The 18,791-nt window shown below is 42.7% G+C and overlaps 1 protein-coding gene across 2 annotated transcripts in view; it reads right to left on the bottom strand.

Annotated features, from left to right (window-relative positions):
- Nucleotides 1-18,791, bottom strand: part of PTPN2 (protein tyrosine phosphatase non-receptor type 2) — a 2,647,405-nt gene that overhangs the window by 1,026,838 nt on the left and 1,601,776 nt on the right. For both annotated transcript variants that reach the window (XM_044067190.1, XM_044067189.1), the window contains exon 6: nucleotides 6,105-6,314. In XM_044067190.1, coding sequence (XP_043923125.1) covers nucleotides 6,105-6,314 — 210 coding nt within the window. The remainder of the gene's footprint in view (nucleotides 1-6,104; nucleotides 6,315-18,791) is intronic.

The raw sequence follows: 18,791 nt of genomic DNA, 5'->3' as shown, positions 1-18,791 counted from the left end.
ATCCTTGTCCCTGCTCCTGTTCTGGTACTTGTTGAATGGCCCTCATGTCCATGAGGGATGAGACTTGTTTTTGTGCCTCTGCCCATTGGTTTTTTGATAGGTCTGGCCAACCGTTTGCCCTTGGCAGGGTATGAAAGTGAAACTTGTAGCCCTGTGACACTATGTCCAAGACCCATTTGTCCTGGGTTATTATGTGCCAGTTTTGAGAAAAAATTGCTAGTTTTCCCCCTAAAGGTGCTGCCAGAAGATAAGTGCCTGGCACAGGCAGGGGGAAGTCATTAGGACTGTTTCCTGTAAGGCTGTGATCTGTCTTCTCCACTTTTGGAGGTAGAAGCACCCCATTGTTTAGACCTGTATGAACCTTGTGGCTGGGATCTGCCTCTTGGGTGTCTGTATCTGCCCCTTTGTGGTCTGTCTGACACTGGAAAGGACCAATTCTTTGTAGGCCAGTGTCTGCTAAATCTTGGAGGCTGTACCTGTAAGAAATCCTTGACTGTTTGCATAGATTTAGCTTTGTCCTCCATTTTCTTTAACACCAAACAAAGTATCATGCTGTAATGGAGCATCTAATAATTTTGCTTTAACATGATCTGGTAGATTTTGTTCCTTTAACCAAGCATGCCTCCTAATGACAGAACCCGTGACAGCAGCTCTGCAGGAGGCCTCCAAAGAATCAAAACCACATTGCAAAGTATGCTATCCAACTTGCTCAGCTGCATGCAATAAATCCTGCATTTCTTTGTTTTCTGCACCTTCAGAATTTATCAACATTTTCTGTTTAAGCAGTGACATAATATATTGCTGATATTTGAGCATATGAAACTGACAATTTAAAGCCCTTATAGCCAAGGTAGCAGAGGTGTAAAACTTCTTTCCCCATCTGTCTAATGCCCTAGAATCCCTGTCGGAGGGGGTAGGGTTTTTTGCAGTGGACGCCTTGACCCCTTTGGGACCCTGAGAAATAGTTTCTGGGTCAGCAGCAGGGTTTTTGAAAAGGAATTTATGAGAGTCAGGCACCCTGTAGTACCCATCCGGCTTAACAGGAGCTGGAGGTAAGGAGTGAGGGGTCAGACTGGACTCTGAAAATACATCATCTACAATGTCTAAGACAGGCGGAATAGCTAGGGGCCTGTGTTGTGGGAGTAAAAGGAAGTCTCTGAGCCTTTTCTTAGATTCAGAATAATCTTGGCTCTCCCAGTGGAAATGTTCCCTCATGGTATGCAAGGTTTCCCCAAAAGAGTAATCCTCAGGAGGAGAGGCTGAAGGGATAGAATCTTCAGCATCAGAATCCTCATAGGGAGAAAGAGTATTCCTGATCAGAAGAGGAATCTGAAGAAATGGAAACTTGATCTGAAGATTCATATTCTGTCTCTCTTGCCTAGGCCTCTTATCAGGAGGGGGATGGGAACCCCTGATCAAAGTAATTAAGTCTTCGGCCATTTTGAGCATCTGTTTTTTGGGCATGGAGGCCTGACCATGAGGCTGTTATACTTGTTTCTTTGTCTTTAAAGATGCTTTAGTCTTTGTAGCTGGAGACGCTTTAATGTACAATTGAGTAGGTCTAAAAACACCCTCAGAAGCCGATGCCTGCTCAGCGGCTCCGGACCCATCTGAGGGAATAGTTTCCGAAGTTCCAATACCTTGAGCTTCCAGCGACCTAGGCGACTCCACGTGGGAGTCTATAGTGGCCTGCGGGTCCAAAGTAGCGGGCATCAGAGGCTGCGAAAGTGCCTCACTGAGAGTTGGCGAACCGGTGACTGGCTTAGAAGAAGCCTTGTCATCGGTTGTAGACCTCGGATGCCTGTCCTTTTCTTTGCGTTTCTTGTGAACTGCGGTAGTCGGTTGGTTATCCGATGGCATTGTGTAATTAAATCTTCTGCCAAAATAGTGAAATGCAAAATCGTACCGGCGCTGGTTAAATCTAGCACAAAACCGACAACAAGCAACGTCGTGGCCAGCGCCTAGGCAAGGAATACAGTAAGAATGAAAATCCTTATGAGGTATTTGCTTCCCACAAGAAATACAATTATTAACTTTTTCTGTCATCGGTCTGGAGCAAAAAAAAGTTTTCCCCAACGGGGTACTTAGCTTTTAATGATGACTTCAGATCTGAAATTCGAACATGAAAATCTCAGGAGTCGGATGACTGGCACTTGCGAACTGCTTCTGCGTCGGGCACCGCGCGGCAAGAAAGACTGAAGAAAATGGCATCGGCTGCATCTTTTATACCCCTGGCACACTGACGTCAGGGAAGAGGCGACAGCAACAGACGCCGGACCTAGACTTTGGAATTCAGGCCGACTGAGGGTAGCCTGCAGCAGGATAACCCAAGTGTAATGACTGCAACAGTCAAACACGACGAACATCAGTATTTTAAAACACATTGGCTCTGCCCCTGTGCTAACCCAGATTAACCACCACTCTGTCTATTAAAGGTAATAATATTGTGTGCATTTTCTCCATATATCTAATTTGCAAAGTGTTGCCACATTATGTTTATGTAAAGTAAAGTTTATGTAAAGTTACTATGAATCCTGTGAGTTCCTTCCTATGGACTGCATTTTGTATATACTTGTAAATTTGCATGTCTCTTAACTGTTTTGCCTTATGTGTGTCTCTGGAGCTTTTCTCCCCGGGCCTCTGCTGAAAATGGACATATATCCAGATGGACTATCCCGGTCAACAAATGTAAAATAAATAAAATAAAATGCTAAAAAAAAAAAAAAAAAAAAAAACAGATAATAAATAAAAAAACAAACAACATGAGAGAAAAGAGCTCTGTGCAGTAACCCTGCAACACTCAAAATATGGAGAACAGCTGAAGAGAACACAGAGCAATGCAAAGTACATACAGAAGCTTCTGTTAACCTGTACTAGAAGCTACCCAGTGCAAGCCCCATGTTAGTTCCTCTAAAGGAAAATGTCACTGTTTTCAAGTTCTGGCTGTGAGGAAAGTGAATAAACTACATTTTAAGTTTTCCTACAGTAATCCTTCCCAAATAAGTCCATAGTGTCATTTGAAGCATTCCAGTGGCAACTACACTTTCTGTAGACAGCACACCATTTTCTATAATGAAAGAAAGGAAGACAAAAAAAGTACTTCAGGTGGCTGTTGGGGGGGGGGGGGGTCTGTTGTTTGAAGAAGCGGTTTCCAAGGCTTACTAAACTCCATACACATTTTAATGAAAAATGTGACCAAAAAGAACTTGAAGGCTAGAAACTGCTATATACAAAAGGAATAAAGTGCTGAGAATTTTGTCTAAAGAGTAAAAACAAGTAAAAAAAGTGTCTACCAGGAGCTGTCAAGTGCATGAAGGCTTATTTATGTTGGAAAGAACGGAAGCATTCTAAACTGACAGACTGTGCCTTCTGGGGTTAAGGGTGGAAGGACAGCGCTTTGCCTGGGAAAGGTTTGTTGCTGAGCACTGCTAATATCAGTGGTGACTGTTCTATTAGTTCCTGCAGCAAGAGATTTTGGATTAGACCCGAGACTGACTACAGTACTAGTGGCTGGGTTAAACTAACTTGACTCCAACTAACTACTGATTAGTGTCACGGGAAAAATCAGTAAGAAGTGTTCTCACAGGAAACAGCAATAACAAAAACTCATCTGAAGACAAACACAAGGATGGTGAACTATTAGTCAGAAAAAAATGAAAATAGTAAATAATATGCTGATGTATGCCAATCTCCTGTTGCAAGACAAACCTTGACGGCTAAATGTCTCAAGGTTTACTTCTCACTGAAATGAAAGATAGACTCATTCCAGAACTTGCAGCATTTCAAGCTACTTCGTGTTGGACTTTTGTTTCACTGGTTAGAAAGAGAATCACTTTCAATTAATTTATATGACTGCAGTAGACAACTTCACACAACTTTGCTACTTCTAACAGGCAGAGATACTATGACTGAACATCATAATGCAAGCATGAAGTAATGTCTTGAGAAATGAGGCACAGATGGAGTGGTGAAAGGGAGGGAGGAAGAATATGGATGACAACCACAGAATGCTCTTAAAGAATCAGGGACAAATACAGAATAATCCCAATCAGGGACACCTTTAAAATAATAGTATTAGTAACTTGAGACACTGACAGAATAATAGACTATAAATCAATATATATTTTCTGAAGTAAATTAACTCTATAAATCGAACTATTGTCATTATTTGTTAAGTGTAATTCACCACCTTTTCTCCAAATGTCTTCAGTTTTAGGAATGATTAACAGGGGGCAAAGCTAAAACTTGAGTCAAAATCAGGGAGAGTTAAGAGGTGAGAGAGAGAGACTCTTACTTTCTAGGCTGATGCAATGTAACTAGGATAATCCTGGTATAATTTTCACAATCTTTAGAAAAGTCCTCCGATCCTGTAAGGAATGAGATACAGACACACAAGATGAAACTTACCCATCTAAATAACAACTACATCTCTAGAATTCTCTATCTGATATTAATGAGAAAAGGTCTGACAAATCTGCATTACAGACCCACAGTGAAAAGATTCAGCTAAGGATGATCCCCAGCTGAGAGGGATCAAAACTTGATGACAGCTAAGTAGTTTTTCGTGTGTGGGAATCTGGCTACAAATCTGTTGAGGGAAAACATACACTATTCCAGATACTCAGGGCAATGTTAGCATAATGCATACAGCTATAAAATGTCTCACTCCTAAACTCTCACAAGAAAACTACAATGATAAAATTCATACAGGACATGAACCTGTTGTAGGCATGAAGACTGTATTGTGTTGTCCATTGCCCACTTTTACCTTTTTTTTTCTAACAGTTGTACCTCTACAGCCTTCTGACATCAGCAATGAATGGCCAGGTTAAACAATAACAAGTATAACAAAAAAGATGCTGTGTATGCAGTATAGATAGAACAGCAGCAAAATAGACAATAAGCCCAATCTACTTTGGTAACTCAAGTCCTAAATGCTCCAGTTCCAATAACTTGGTGTCAATCACTCTAAACTACAAATATCTGCAATCAGTAGAGTTAAATAAGTGTTTTTGCACCAACTTGAAGAAAGTACATTTAGAGTCTGCGTATTTGAGCATCTCCCACTCAAACACACAGATGAACATTCAGCTCCTAGCAAACACAGTGCAAACAACTAAAATACAAAGTAATAAGTCAGCAATTTTCTTCACATGAGCATTTAGTTGTTTCTTTGAGTCAAATTATGAATGCAATACAATACAAGTGAACAGTTATGAAAGGAATTATACAAATTAAGTGACCGATGCCGCACAATTCCTGTCAATACCAATAATGGCAGATAACAGCTGAAGAGGCATGGAGAATAGCCCATGACACTGGTGCCTGATATGCAAGTCTGATGCCAAAAAATTCTGTCACTATTAGAGGCTGCTGTACAACACTTTGCCATACGGACCTTGTGACTTACAGACATTGTCTTGCATGCACTTCTGTTAAGAGTTCAGCTAAGAAGTGAGATCTTAATGGCAATTACTAAACCTGCAAGGAGTAACGCACTATTCACTGTTTCACTCATTGCTGTTTAATCACTTGTTTTATTCCACAACATTTTTCTTGTACTATTACAAAAAAGATTTCTAGAGATAACACACTCACTCAATGGCTGAACATTTGAAAAGCTTTAAAAAAAAGTGAGTTAATGGGATGCACTCATACATAAATGGGAAGGGGCACCATCAGTTAATGTATTAGGAAAGATTCTCTGTTTGATCTACTGTACTTTCTAAAGAGTTCATGCAAGCTTTGAACAAACTGAAGGCAGGAGTGACGAGATTCCTGATGGTGAACAGACTGTGAAAATGGTAAAGATGACTCACAATCGGCTGGTTTTAGGATCTCCCACTGGTGTGTTGCAGAACATCTACAGCAAAAGGGCATCCGAATGACACTCAATGACAGCATTCAATATTTTTACCCCTAACTCAAAAGTTCAAAGCTTTCTTACAAATGTACTCATGAAAACCAATCATTTCAGTACTCCAAAAGTAATTTACTACATGGCTAAGGTTAAAATAGTTACACAAATTGATACTTGATCTACTAATTTCAAAACACGCAACTCAAAACCATACTTAATGTCCCCTTCTTTTACAATAACTTACCAGAACAAGACAAGAGTCTACTAAAGAGAATGTGCCAGAACGTCCTATGCCTGCACTACAGTGAACTACTACAGGTCCGTGTTCAGAACATAGTGATCCAGATGCTCTCACTTCAAAAAGGAATGTCAGGAATGCAGATGGAGATTCTGGCACTCCAAAATCTGGCCATGCGGTATAGTGAAAGTGATAAATCCTTCGAACCTCTCCACTCTAGGGAATAAATAAAGATTTATATTTACTACTACCAGAGTGCTTGTATTTTGCATCCTTGTATCACTTTGCAAAACTAACCTAAACAAGTATCAGTTCATTTCATACTGGAAAGCCTGCCAACTATACTGTACAATGAAGTAAGGTGAGTTCAGCACAAACTGGGTAAATTCTATTATCCCACTATAAAACTGCCAACACTGCACAGTAGACAGAAGCCATATGTTCTCATGAATTAAAAGACATATTTCTATTATCCGGTATATTACTCATCATGCTTATTGGCATTCCCTTACTTAACAAAACCTCCCCTTCCAGTTCTGAACACTGCTTCATTTGCTTTTTCAAACTTTTATCTACAACAGATAAGTAAAACTGACTGATCGCCTCTTGATAATTACACCTCAGAGGGTGAGGGAGATCCAAGTCAGTGCACAGACATTTAAAAAAGAAAACCATCAGGTCAATATAAGAAGTTTAAAAAGGCATATTAAAAGTGTGAACTGCTGACATATTAAGTGTGAGCCATATCAACAGATCTTTGAGAGAGGTTTATGTAGTATGACCACTAGTGAAATCTCCTTGTGTTACTCTGCAACCTGAGAAAATTCCCTGCGTGCCCAATCTCAGTATCACCACCAAGGTACAAACTGACATTTCCATGTCTACAACAGCATAAGTACTCACCATCATAGTCTCTAGTTATCTTCCCCAGTCAAATCAGGCAACATTCTTCTGATGAAATAGCATTTCATTAGAAAGATTTACTGGCTCTTTGACTAGCTGACACATTAGTGACAGACGCTAGGAACTATGATCACCAAGTCTAGAAATGACACTGAAACAGGGTTAGTGAAATCCAATGTTTAACTGTTACAGCATTTTGCAGGGTAACCCTGAAACCTCCTGCTACTTAAATGCACTAACTCAGAGTTCACTGGATTTCACAGAATATAGAATTCTCCAGCATACTGCAATCTCAGGCTTTACATAAAAAAGAAAAAAATGCCCACATATGATCACACATTACTGTGCTGATCATAAACTGCTGGAAGTTAAGCCTGGTGCCCAGTTTTGTTACAGCATAACAAATGTCAGTGTGACTGACTTTACAAGTGCCAGTGGCTCAACAAGTAGCACACTTGCCTTGGATGCTAGAAGATCAAAAGACTGTTGAGTTCTACTCCCACACTAGTTGTATGGACTAATTTTCCAATGCTGACACTACTAAGAGAGGTGGCTGCACTTCTTTGTGTGCAATCCTTCTAATGAGAAGTGAAACCAAGGTCTTATCTGTCTGAGTAAGTAGTAGCTCAGGTGATGCAAAAAAAAAATCCCATGGCACTTACCGAAAAAAAAAAATATGTGAAGTTCTCTGGTATCCTGGTCAAAGTCCCTCTAGCCAGTATGAATACCACCTTGTGTCTCCTCTGAAAAGAGACCACTGGTCTAGTTGGACTAACCTACTAAAAAAAAAAGTAAATAAATAAATCTTAGCTATATTCAATTACTTTTAACTGCATCCACTGGTAAGAAGACAGTTTGGGATCCAGAACTGGCTAAGAAGGAAATAAATCAGTTTATACAACAGAGTGAGCCAAAAAAAAAAAACTGAGGGAGACTCGCTCCTTTGACAAAGGCAAAGCCTATAAGAAATAATTTGCCATTGAAACCTTTTCCAAAGGAAAACTATTTGAGTGACAGAAAAAAAAAACAAGGAACTGACTAGACAAATCAAGAGTGCCATGGACTTGAACAGTGTGTAGGGGTGTGTGAAGATGATGAAGAAAAAGACCAGCAATAATGTGATAGTAGGAAATAAATGGAATAATTGTAAAGTGTTATTTCCATAACTTGCAAATTGGACATGAGAACAGTGTTTCAGCAAGAAGTGACTAAAAAGACTGGAAGCTTGAAAACTGAGTTAACTTGCTGGGAGAATTCTAAAGCAAAATTTCTACTTTGTCATTAATGGTTAGAAGGATAATGACTGGACTGAAGATATTACCATAAGTAAAAAAAGAAGTTATGTACTCACCATAACGTTCCATCTGAGTAGTTCTACTTCATTTGTCTTCAACCTGTGGGTCCTTGGATCCATATCAGATCCGACATAACCGCATTTTCCAGCTACGGCTCTGGGCTCCATGCTCTTCCCTTTACCCATAATGCCCGTCTCCCTTCAGATCAAGTTTGCTGCCTAACATATAACAGATACCCGACCTAATAACACCTTATCCTCCAACACCAACATCACAAAAGAACTTTAGCCCTGACAGAACCAAAGATCCCAGCAACAAATGTCTGCTACAAAGGACGTGTCAAATCCCAAAGGATAAGGTTAGGGGGAAGGAGGGGGGGAACGGTCCAAGACAAATGAAGTAGAACTACTAAGATGGAACGTTATGGTGCATACATAACTTTTTTATCTGAAGTAGTTTACTTCAATTGGTCTTCAACCTGTGGGACAGAATCCCCAGCTACCTAACTCTTGGGAGGCCCTTATGGAAGGATATTCCAGAGCACCGCACAGCCAAAAGATGCTCTACTCCTAGAGACCAAATCCAGTTTATAATGAGAGATAAAGGTATGATATGAGGCCCAAGTAGCAGCTGAACAAATATCATCCAAAGAGACACTAGACCAAAAGGCCGCTGACACTGCCATAGATCAGGTCGAATGAGCCTTCACTTTTCCTGGAAGAGACAAACCTCTATCTGAGTAAGCCTGGCCAATGCATTGTGAAATCCAGTGAGCAATAGTCACTTTTGAGACAGGTTTACCAAAGAAGGGCTTGGCATAGGACACAAAAAGCTGATCAGACTTGCGGAAAGGTTTAGTCCTGTGCAGATAAAACCTCAATTGCCTACGTACATCCAGTAGATGTAATTTGTATTCCCCTTTGTTCTGGTATTTTGGAAAAAATACTGGTAAATTAATAATCTGATTTATATTTACTTCTGAAGCTACCTTGAGAAGGAAGGACGGGTTAGTGCATAGCAATACTCTATGTTTGTGAAAGATCATGTAAGGGGTTTTGATAGAAAGAGCTTGAAGCTCTGACACCCTTCTAGCAGATGTGATGGCAACCAATAAGGCAGTTTTCCAGGTCAAAAATTGCAGATCCACAGATGCCGCAGGCTCAAAGGGAGGAGAAACCAATGCCTGCAGCAACAAAGTAAGGTCCCACGGTGGGATGGGGTCTTTAACCGGAGGTCTGAGAAGAAAGGCACCTTTGAGGAAGATTTTACAAAGTTTAGCAGAAGCCAACGAAGACATGTCTACCCCCAACATGAAAATTAGAAATGGCAGCTAGCTGAACTTTCACTGTAGAGGAACTAGCACCTTGATGAAAAATGCTACCTAGGAAATTTGACACTGCTGAAAGTGGTGCAGTGAAAGGGTCCAAAGACCTCTCAATGGACCAAATAGAAAAACATTTCTATTTACTACGATAAACTTTCCTGGTGGACAATTTATGAGCCGCCACCAGAATGGATTTAACGGGAGATGACAGACTGGGAGTCCTAAGAATCATGGGAACTGCAGCAGCCAAGCAGTGAGCTTCAGACTGTCCAGACCTGGGTGAGGAATCCCCGAGGGATGTCAGAGCAGATCCAGGACTGGATCCAAGATCCATGGTGGAACAACTAGGTGAGACCTGAGTAAGGGAAACCAAACCTGACGAGGCCAGAAAGGGGCTATGAGGATCACAGTGCTCCCCAGCCTTCGAGCTTTCTGCTTAAACTTCAACATGAGGGGAAGAGGGGGATAAGCATAAAGAAGCCTGGGAGGCCAAGCACGAATCACAGCTTCTCTGGGGACTTCCCTCAGAGGGGGGGTTTCAGAGCGAAAAACTCACTGCACTTCGCATTGGAAGGAGACGCAAAGAGATCAGAGCAAGGACGACCCCACTTTAGGAAGATCTGCCCCGCTACTGAAGACTTCAGAGACCACTCGTAAGGTATCAGGATAGATCTGCTGAGACTGTCCGCTAAAATATTGGACCGTCCTGGGATATGCGTTGCCACCAGAAAACGGCTGGTGGAGATCGCCCATTCCCATGCTCTCATGGCCTCTCGACATAAGGGATAAGATCTGGTTCCCTCCTGTTTGTTGATATACCAGAAAACTGGCATGTTGTCCGTCTGAGCTGCAATCGTTCCCAGAGGAAGATGAGCATGGAGGGCCTGCAACACAAGAAGAACCGTTCTCATCTCTACAACACTGATAAGCAGATAGGTCTCAGAAGGGGACCATGTGCCTTGAACTGTCCTTCCTGAGCAATGCACCCCACCCAAGTAGGGAGGCGTCTGTGGTCACCGTGGTTTGGGGTAAAGGAGGTTGAAAAGGATGGCCCTTGAGAAGATCTGGGGACTGAATCCACCACCAAAGGCAGTCTCTGCACACTTTTGAAATTCTCACTGGGAAGGATAAGGGAAGGTCTAACAGCAACCACTGTACTGCTAGAGTCCACTGCAGTACCCGCATATGAAGGTGTGCCATGGGGAGAAGACTTATCATCACCGCCATAGAACCTAAAGCTCTTAACACCACTTCGGCAGTTGGTAGCTGGTTCTGAAGGATGTACAAGACGTGTAGCCTCAAGCTGCATAACCTGTCTGAAGTGAGAAACACCTGTGATTGTATTGTGTCAAGCTATGCCACAATGAAATCTAGAACTTGGATCAGTTGGAGACCAGACTTGTTCATGCTGATTGTGATGCCCAACTTGTTGGCTAACTGAAGGAAGGAGTCTCTGGCCTGACATAGTAGATGCTCTGAGGGGGGGTAAGGAGCCAATCGTCTAGGTACAGAAAGACCTGAATGCCCTGAAGCCTAAGGTAAGCTGTTACCACTGCCATTACCTTGGTTAACACCTGGGAGGCTGTGGTGAGACTGAAGGGAAGGGCTCGAAATTGGTAATGATTGGCTCCCAGCCGGAAGGAAAGGAACCTCTGTGAGTGCCTGTGCATCTTGATGTGATAGTACACATCCTGGACGTCGATTGAGCACATCCAGTCTCTGTCCTGTAAATAAGGCAGAATAGACTGAATCGTGACCATCCAGAATTTTGTCTTGGTCACTGACAGGTTCGTCTGGGACAGATCCAATATTGGTCTGAGGTCCCCCGTCTTTTTTGGCACTAAAAAGAACCTGGAATAAACCCCGGATCCATACAGGTTTTGAGGGACCGGTTGGATGACTTGTTTTCTCAGTAGTGAGTCTACCTGTACTACTGCTTCCTCCCACTGCATGGGTGGAGTGTCCGGGAGGGTTTTGTTAGAAGGGGGTGGATCCTTGAAGGGAACGAAGTACCCTCTGGATATGACTCGCAACACCCACTAATCTGCAGTGATGGACTCCCATGCTAGTGTGACAAACGACCCCTCGACTGCCTCCAGAGATGGACAGCCGGGCAACCATTCAGGGTTGCTGCCAGGGTTTATCCAAGAAAGATACTTGGGACCTGAAATTCCTAGGACCCCCTCTGCCTCTAGGGCAGCGTCTGTCGTATCCCCCCCTCTGCCTCTGGGGGATGGTGAGTCCTGACCGTCCTGGGAAAACATCTGAGACTTGTGGAACCACATCTTCGTCTAGCCCCGATGGTTCCTGGAAAAGGACCTTTGAGGGGGTGAGAAGCGGATCCCGATGGCAGACAGTGTCTTCCCATCCTTCTTGCTCTGGACTAAAGTCTCTCCGACTGTCTTCCCAAAGAGGGAAGAACCATCAAAAGGGGAGGTGGTGAAATGTCTTGAAGAGCTCTGAGAACTGACATAACTGGAGCCAGACATGATGCCGGATGGAACCATGTGGCTCCCTCTGTGGCATGGGAGAGCAAACGCATGCATGTGTTGGCTACAGATTTTAGGGTGGCCATTCGTGCACTGAACGTCTTCTTGTCCTCTGCCAACATGGACCCTGAGGCCGACTCCGTGACTTCCTTGACCAGATCTCTCTGGAGTTGAATAAAGTGCGCCATGTAGTTCAGCGCCCTCACGCAGAAGGTCGCTGAAGCACAGACTTGCTTCCTAATGTGATCCAACGTCCTCGACTCTCAGTCAGGCGAATGGACCGTGGAACTCTCCTGGGGGAGTTCCTTCTTGGTGACCGCCGCCACCAGCATAGCATCTACAGGGGACCCCTTGTGCCAGTGTAATTTGTCTGCGGGAGGGCTCAGGACCTTATCTGGGCACTTGGGTATCGGCTCTATGGCGTCCAGCTCCTTCTATGCCCTACATGTAATCATATCCACGAGTGGACTGGCAGGGGGGCACACCCAAGAGGTAGACGGGCCTGAGCCGAATGTCTCCAGAAACACAGACTCGTCAGAGGTTGGTTTTGGGGCAGACAACCCCCCCGCCCTTTGGCATAGGATTTTCATGATGTCTCCAAAGGAGACATCCTCAGGGGTGATCTTGGGGAACCTTCCCCTTCATCCAGGTCCGTGTCTTCTGTGAGGGACTCTGGAGGAGAGTCCAAGTGCCTCCTTTTACATGTATGCCTGCGGGGGGGGGGGGGCTCTGGGGAGATCTCGCAAGCGGGTTGTTCCAAGGGCAGAACGTCCTGGGGAATTACGGCTATGGGCTGTCCCTGAAAAGACAAGATGGTCGGACCTGCACTTAAGACCAGTGGGGGTCAGGATGGACTCCGAAGATGAAATAGTCAGAGGCCTCGACCCTGCGAGTACCCTCTCCACCATGTCGAATCCAGAGGGGGAACGGACCTTCTGGGCTGAACTGGCGGAAGTCTCTACCCTCTGATCTGACTGGGGAGTCTGAGCCGAGCCTCTGGGAGCCGAGATGCCGAAAGTGATGCTTCTCTCTGACAAGCCTGGAGCAGAGAACACCCCCTCGGATCCGACCCCAAGGCTACGGCTCCGAGAGCTCGGATCCGACACACTCAGGGCACTGGCCAGCATCGCGGTACATGGTACCATCGGCGCTGACCCCTCGACTCCGACCATCCTCAGATCCAACAGCTCCGAAACCGCTGGTCGGAACAGAGAAGGAGTAATAGGTCTGAATACTGGTTGGAAGGCGCCCTCTCTGGTGGGGGAAGGCCCTGGCAAGACCCCCATCTGGATTTGAGTGCGGATAAATCTCCGCATCATCTTGTCCATCTCTGCTTCCAAAAGGCTCCAGGTGGAGAGGGAGGACGCTGCAGAAGTGGGCCGGGAGACCCAGTGGGGAGAGGGTCTAGGGGGCAACCGGCTAACGAGAACCTCGGGCTCAGGGGAGAACCCCGGAGACCTGAGCCGAGGTGAAACAGGCCTGGAAACAGTCTTAGTCTTTGGCAGGGGGCCGGCTTCTGACAAACGGTCAGGGGAGCGCTTGTGAGGCTGGTCCTTCTTGACCTTATCCCCTTTCCCGGGCCTCTTAGCAGGAGGGTGAGTACCAGAGGCTGAGGAAGGGGAGATGAAGCTGCAGCCACTGCTTTCTTGGCAGGAGAAGGTGGGACGTCTGTCCCAGCAGTGGAGGGCAACAGGCCCTTGACAATAAGTTTGTCCCGCCTGTCCTTAAGAGCTCTGGGATTAAACCCAGCGCAAACAGGACAGGGGGACTGGAGGTGAGCCACCCCCAAACAAACCACACACAGAGTGTGGCCATCCACCGGGGAAAGCTTATGGCCACACTCTGTGCATCTCTTGAACCCAGGCTTTAGGGCTTCCACCATGTCTTAAGCCTTTTCAAGCAACATACACATACACACTACTCACGAGAAAGAAAAGAGGAGAGGAAGATGGAAAAGCCTACCAGAAAACTACTATGAATAACCCTGTGAAGGTACAGAAAAGGTTAGAGATGAAAGGGATAGCTAGAAAGATATCAAAAGTTTAAATTTTATGCTGTAAACTGCAATGGAGCTCGGATCACGCTGCTTTTTCTCTCAGGTGGCAAACGAGATCTGAAGGGAGAAGGGAGACCGAGGCATTATGGGTAAGGGGAAGGAGCATGGAGCTCGGAGCCATAGCTGGAAAATGCATCCGTGTCGGATCCGGTATGGATCAAAGGACCCACAGGTTGAAGGCCAAATGAAGTAAACTACTTCAGATCTATGTTTTTTTGTAACATTTGTATAATAATTTTTAAATAAAGCTACATGTTACATTGTAAAGAAGTTCTGTACAGTATGCAAAGTTATTTTAAATGTTAGATGGAAGGAAGGGGAGCCTTATCAGTGACTGATGTTTATGCTGGTGGTTGGCACAGAAGATTAAGGATTAAGGAGCTGTCAGCAAGCTGTTTCCTTTGGTCCAGTGGTCCAGGGTTTGATTTTCTCAGCCTCTACTGCCTGTGGGACTCTGAGCAAGTAAAATAACCAAACAGCACTCCCAAGCTGAGTCTGAAAAAGGAGGATTGAGATCAGTGTTCTACCCAAGTCAACAAATATAAATACATAAAATAAAATAAATTAAATTTAACAAAGCACATCTGAACCAAGTAAGATATAACCAAAGTAAAACCGTTAGTGGTTTCATTATTTTTAATTACAAAACAAACCATCAGAAAGCATTAACAATGATTACAAACCATTTAAACAGGAACCAGAAATGGCGACATGACAATCAAGCTGTAATTAAAGTGAAACATTAAAAAGAACATGTAACACATCAAATAATTAATAAATATTCATAAACAATTTAATAATAGTTATATTTTTTGTGCCTTTAACAGGCATGTGATATTGATCATCTCATTGGGGGCTGACAATTTATCAGCTGCTAAAAACAGCTGCCACTTAGCCTCTAACTTCAAGTAAGGTATTTAAATCTCCTGAAAAAAGAAGAATCAATGTGGTCAATGACTATAAAAAAAAAAAAAAAAAAAGTCTTTATGCTGTCACACACAAAAAGTGTTTGGATAAGCCATTACCTTCATCCCTACTTTTCATAGCTACTCTCTGTTCACGTATTCTATGAGAGATCTTCCTAGTGACTTTGGCACATAGAAGTTCTCGCATGAACATGTAGTAAGATAGATGACATATTCAGTGTTATAACCATATCTGTCACCACTAATTATTTTTTTGCTTGTGTTTCAAAACGACACTATGCCCCACACTAATGAACCTACACAATTTCCAGTTTAAACACTGATATATGCCAAATGGCCCAAATCTGGAAGAAATACTTTTTTTTTCTTTTCATTGCTACCTATTTCCAGAAGGTCCTTTAATATTCCCCGTTCTGTACGTAAACTGTGGAACAGAGCCTACAGCATCCATTAAATCTTCATTACCAGTGACAATTTACCAATTGTCAGAATAATTCTAATTTTAGGCATGTCTAAACTTATTGGTAATGGAAAAGCCTATTAAAAAGATACTTATATGAATCAAAATCTTTAGCAATGTAACCACTCAAAGGAATTGGAGAAAACAGTTAGTTATGTACTCACCATAATGATCGATGTATGTGGTCCATCTCGCCTACATTCATTACTGATGGGTTCGGAGCCGAGAATCGGCTCCGACTCGGCCTATTATTTTCTAGCACGAAGTCTCTAATTGGCTGGGCTAACTGGTATCCCAGGATGCACCTCACCCCAACCCCCAGATCTTGTTTGCATACATCGCAATCACTCCACATACACAAACCTCCCTAACAGGAATATCACCCACCAGGAAAAAGGAATAAAACCAATTTTGAAGGGTCTCAGGGAAATTTTCCTCCAAATCCTTCAGGCAGGGGGCAGGTGGGAGGGTACGTAAGAATGTAGGCGAGATGGACCACATACATCGATCGTTATGGTGAGTACATAACTAACTGATGTTATGTGGTCCTATCTCGCCTACATTCATTAATGATGGGACAGCGTCCCTAGCACCTCTAACCCGGGAGGCTCATAGGGAAATACTCCTGAGAACCGTGGAACCAAAGGAAGCCCGGCCTCTAGATGCCACGTCCAGCTTGTAATGAGAGATAAAGGTGTGATGAGAAGCCCAGGTGGCCGCTGCACAAATGTCGTCCAAAGAAAGCTTGGCATGATACGCTATTGAAGTCGGGACTGCCCTGGTGAAATGAGCCTTAACTGGGAAAGGTAAATTTCTGCCTGCTGATGAGTAAATGAAGGAAATGCAATCCTTAATCCACTTAGAAATTGCGCACTTGGAAACAGAGCTACCCGTTCTATTCTCCGAGAAGGACACAAACAATTGATCCGATTTTCTTACATGTTTCGTCCTGTGTAAATAGAATCTTAGTTGTCTATGCACATCCAATTGATGAAATTTGAACTCTGCTTTGTTGGAGAAGTTGGGAAAAAACACAAGTAACTCAATGGATTGGTGGAGGTTAAACGTAGAAGACACCTTAGGGAGGAAGGACGGATTAAGTCTCAAGAATACCCTGCCCTTATGGAAGATCAAATACGGGGGCTTAATGGACAACGCTTGAAGTTCTGGTACTCTTCTAACCGAAGTGATGGCCACCAAGAACGCCGTCTTCCAAGATAAGAATTTTAGTTCGCAAGTGGCAGCCGGCTCAAAGGGCGGAGAATTGATGGCTTGCAATACCAGATTTAAATCCCATGGCATGACGGGTTCTGACAGAGGAGGGCGAAGTAACCAGGCTCCTTTCAAAAAGGCCTTGCAAAGTTTATGGCCCATAAGAGCGGGCTCATAGGATACATGGAAGTTAGAAATGGCCAAAATCACACAAGGAATGCTGAGAACAAATCACTTTATAACGCAAAGCTTTCGGGTATGAACCCTTTCTCAATACTAAATACATACATATACACAAAGCAACTGCTTTTATACAGGCCTAGTAGTCATGTGACTGCAGCCAAAGTCACATGACCTATTTAAATGTGCAGTTTTAAAAAATTATTTAAAGAAACATACTGCAAGAAAACATTTGTTAAAAAAGAAGCTACACATATGCATATATATGATCAAATTTCAAAGCAATATGAATCTAAATCTAGCACATATATATGCTTAATTATAAAAATATAAAAATATACATATATACCTATATGTTTAATACAAACTCTAAAAACATTAAAACATAGGTGTACACATACATGTACACAACAGATGCACTTATTAACATCAATGTATAAACATGCTCATGTGCACAGGTTGATAAAAATATCATTTCAACCTACGTTGTAATCCAACAAGAATAGGTTTAATGCTTACTGTACTGTTAAGGCCAGGAGGACTATCAGCTCCCAAACGTACTATCCATTGATATTCTTTAGTTTCAAGAAAATTATTAATATCACCACATACTGACGTTAATTTACATGTTTATGACATGCAATTTAATAATAATATTAGTTTGGAATTATTTAACTTTTTTTCTGTACCCTGTCCATCTATACCTCAGTTATAATGGACTTCAAAATACATAAGTGTTTGTTAGACCCTCCCATGAGACCCATTGTTTCTGGCAATGGGTGGGTAACCGAACCTGTTTCGGTTTACCTTCAGAAACAATTGTTTCCTTTTTTAGATAAATGTAATTATGTTTTGAAAGATACTGGTGATTTTCTCTTCAAACTTTCAAAGTGGTATTACAGTGAACCATGTAATTTGCGTTATAAAGTGATTTGATCTCAGCATTCCTTGTGTGATTTTGGATCTTTTTGCAGTTTGTTTTTCTACCATTAGTATTACTCTGCTGGACTGTTGAGTAACTATATTTGGTAGCCTTTCTTGCAGCCTGTTACCTTTTATTGGAAATATGGAATCACTACATTCGATGTTCTCACAAGAAGTTAATCCTTTGTTGGATTTTGTTCCTGTTATGGCTCCTGAAAATGGAACGCAGGTTACTTTGGACAATCCTTCTAAAGGTGACATTGATACTTTTAACTACAAAATTACATTGCTTGAACGTAAAGTTGGTTCATATAAGCGTTTTCAGTGGCAGAGGTTTAGCTTCTCTGCATACCTTAAATGGGGATAGTCCCCCGTGGACTAAGAATATTGAAAATGCCATCTTATGGGAATGTGTACCCTGAACTCCTCAAAAGGTGGCAGCAAATGAATTTGAAGCTAAGCTTAGACTATATGTCACTAATGAATGAGTATTTTATGTCTGTTGAGCAAGATTTAAAGACTGAAATTATCAAATTAGATGAAGAGCTGAAATCACTTGTATGTTTTTCAGAGATGTTACCTAAATATAACCATCTATTCATTAAATTTCGTGAATTAGATGACAAGCTTGAACTAGTTAAGAAAAGAAAACTTTCTCGAGACATTAATGATTTCAGAGTGGTCACATCTTCTCTTGGCCCAGGAATGACCCAAGAGAATCAACTATGGTAACATCTAACAAAATCACAATGCAAAACTTTGCTGGTACTTCTATTAAGATGTATTTCAGCCCCTTGATTCAAATTTGACTGTTGGCAATTCTATACAAACAGACACTGTCACTTCAACTCCTTCTGAGTCTGTAACCATTGCCTCTTCTAGTAGCGTTAACACTGATGCTGTAATGACGTCCGCTATGGACAC

This window comes from Protopterus annectens, chromosome 3.part1, assembly GCF_019279795.1.
Source record: "Protopterus annectens isolate FY-2018-M chromosome 3.part1, PAN1.0, whole genome shotgun sequence".
In the NCBI taxonomy this organism is placed as follows: Eukaryota; Metazoa; Chordata; order Ceratodontiformes; family Protopteridae; genus Protopterus; species Protopterus annectens.
This window is presented reverse-complemented; position numbering and strand designations above follow the sequence as displayed.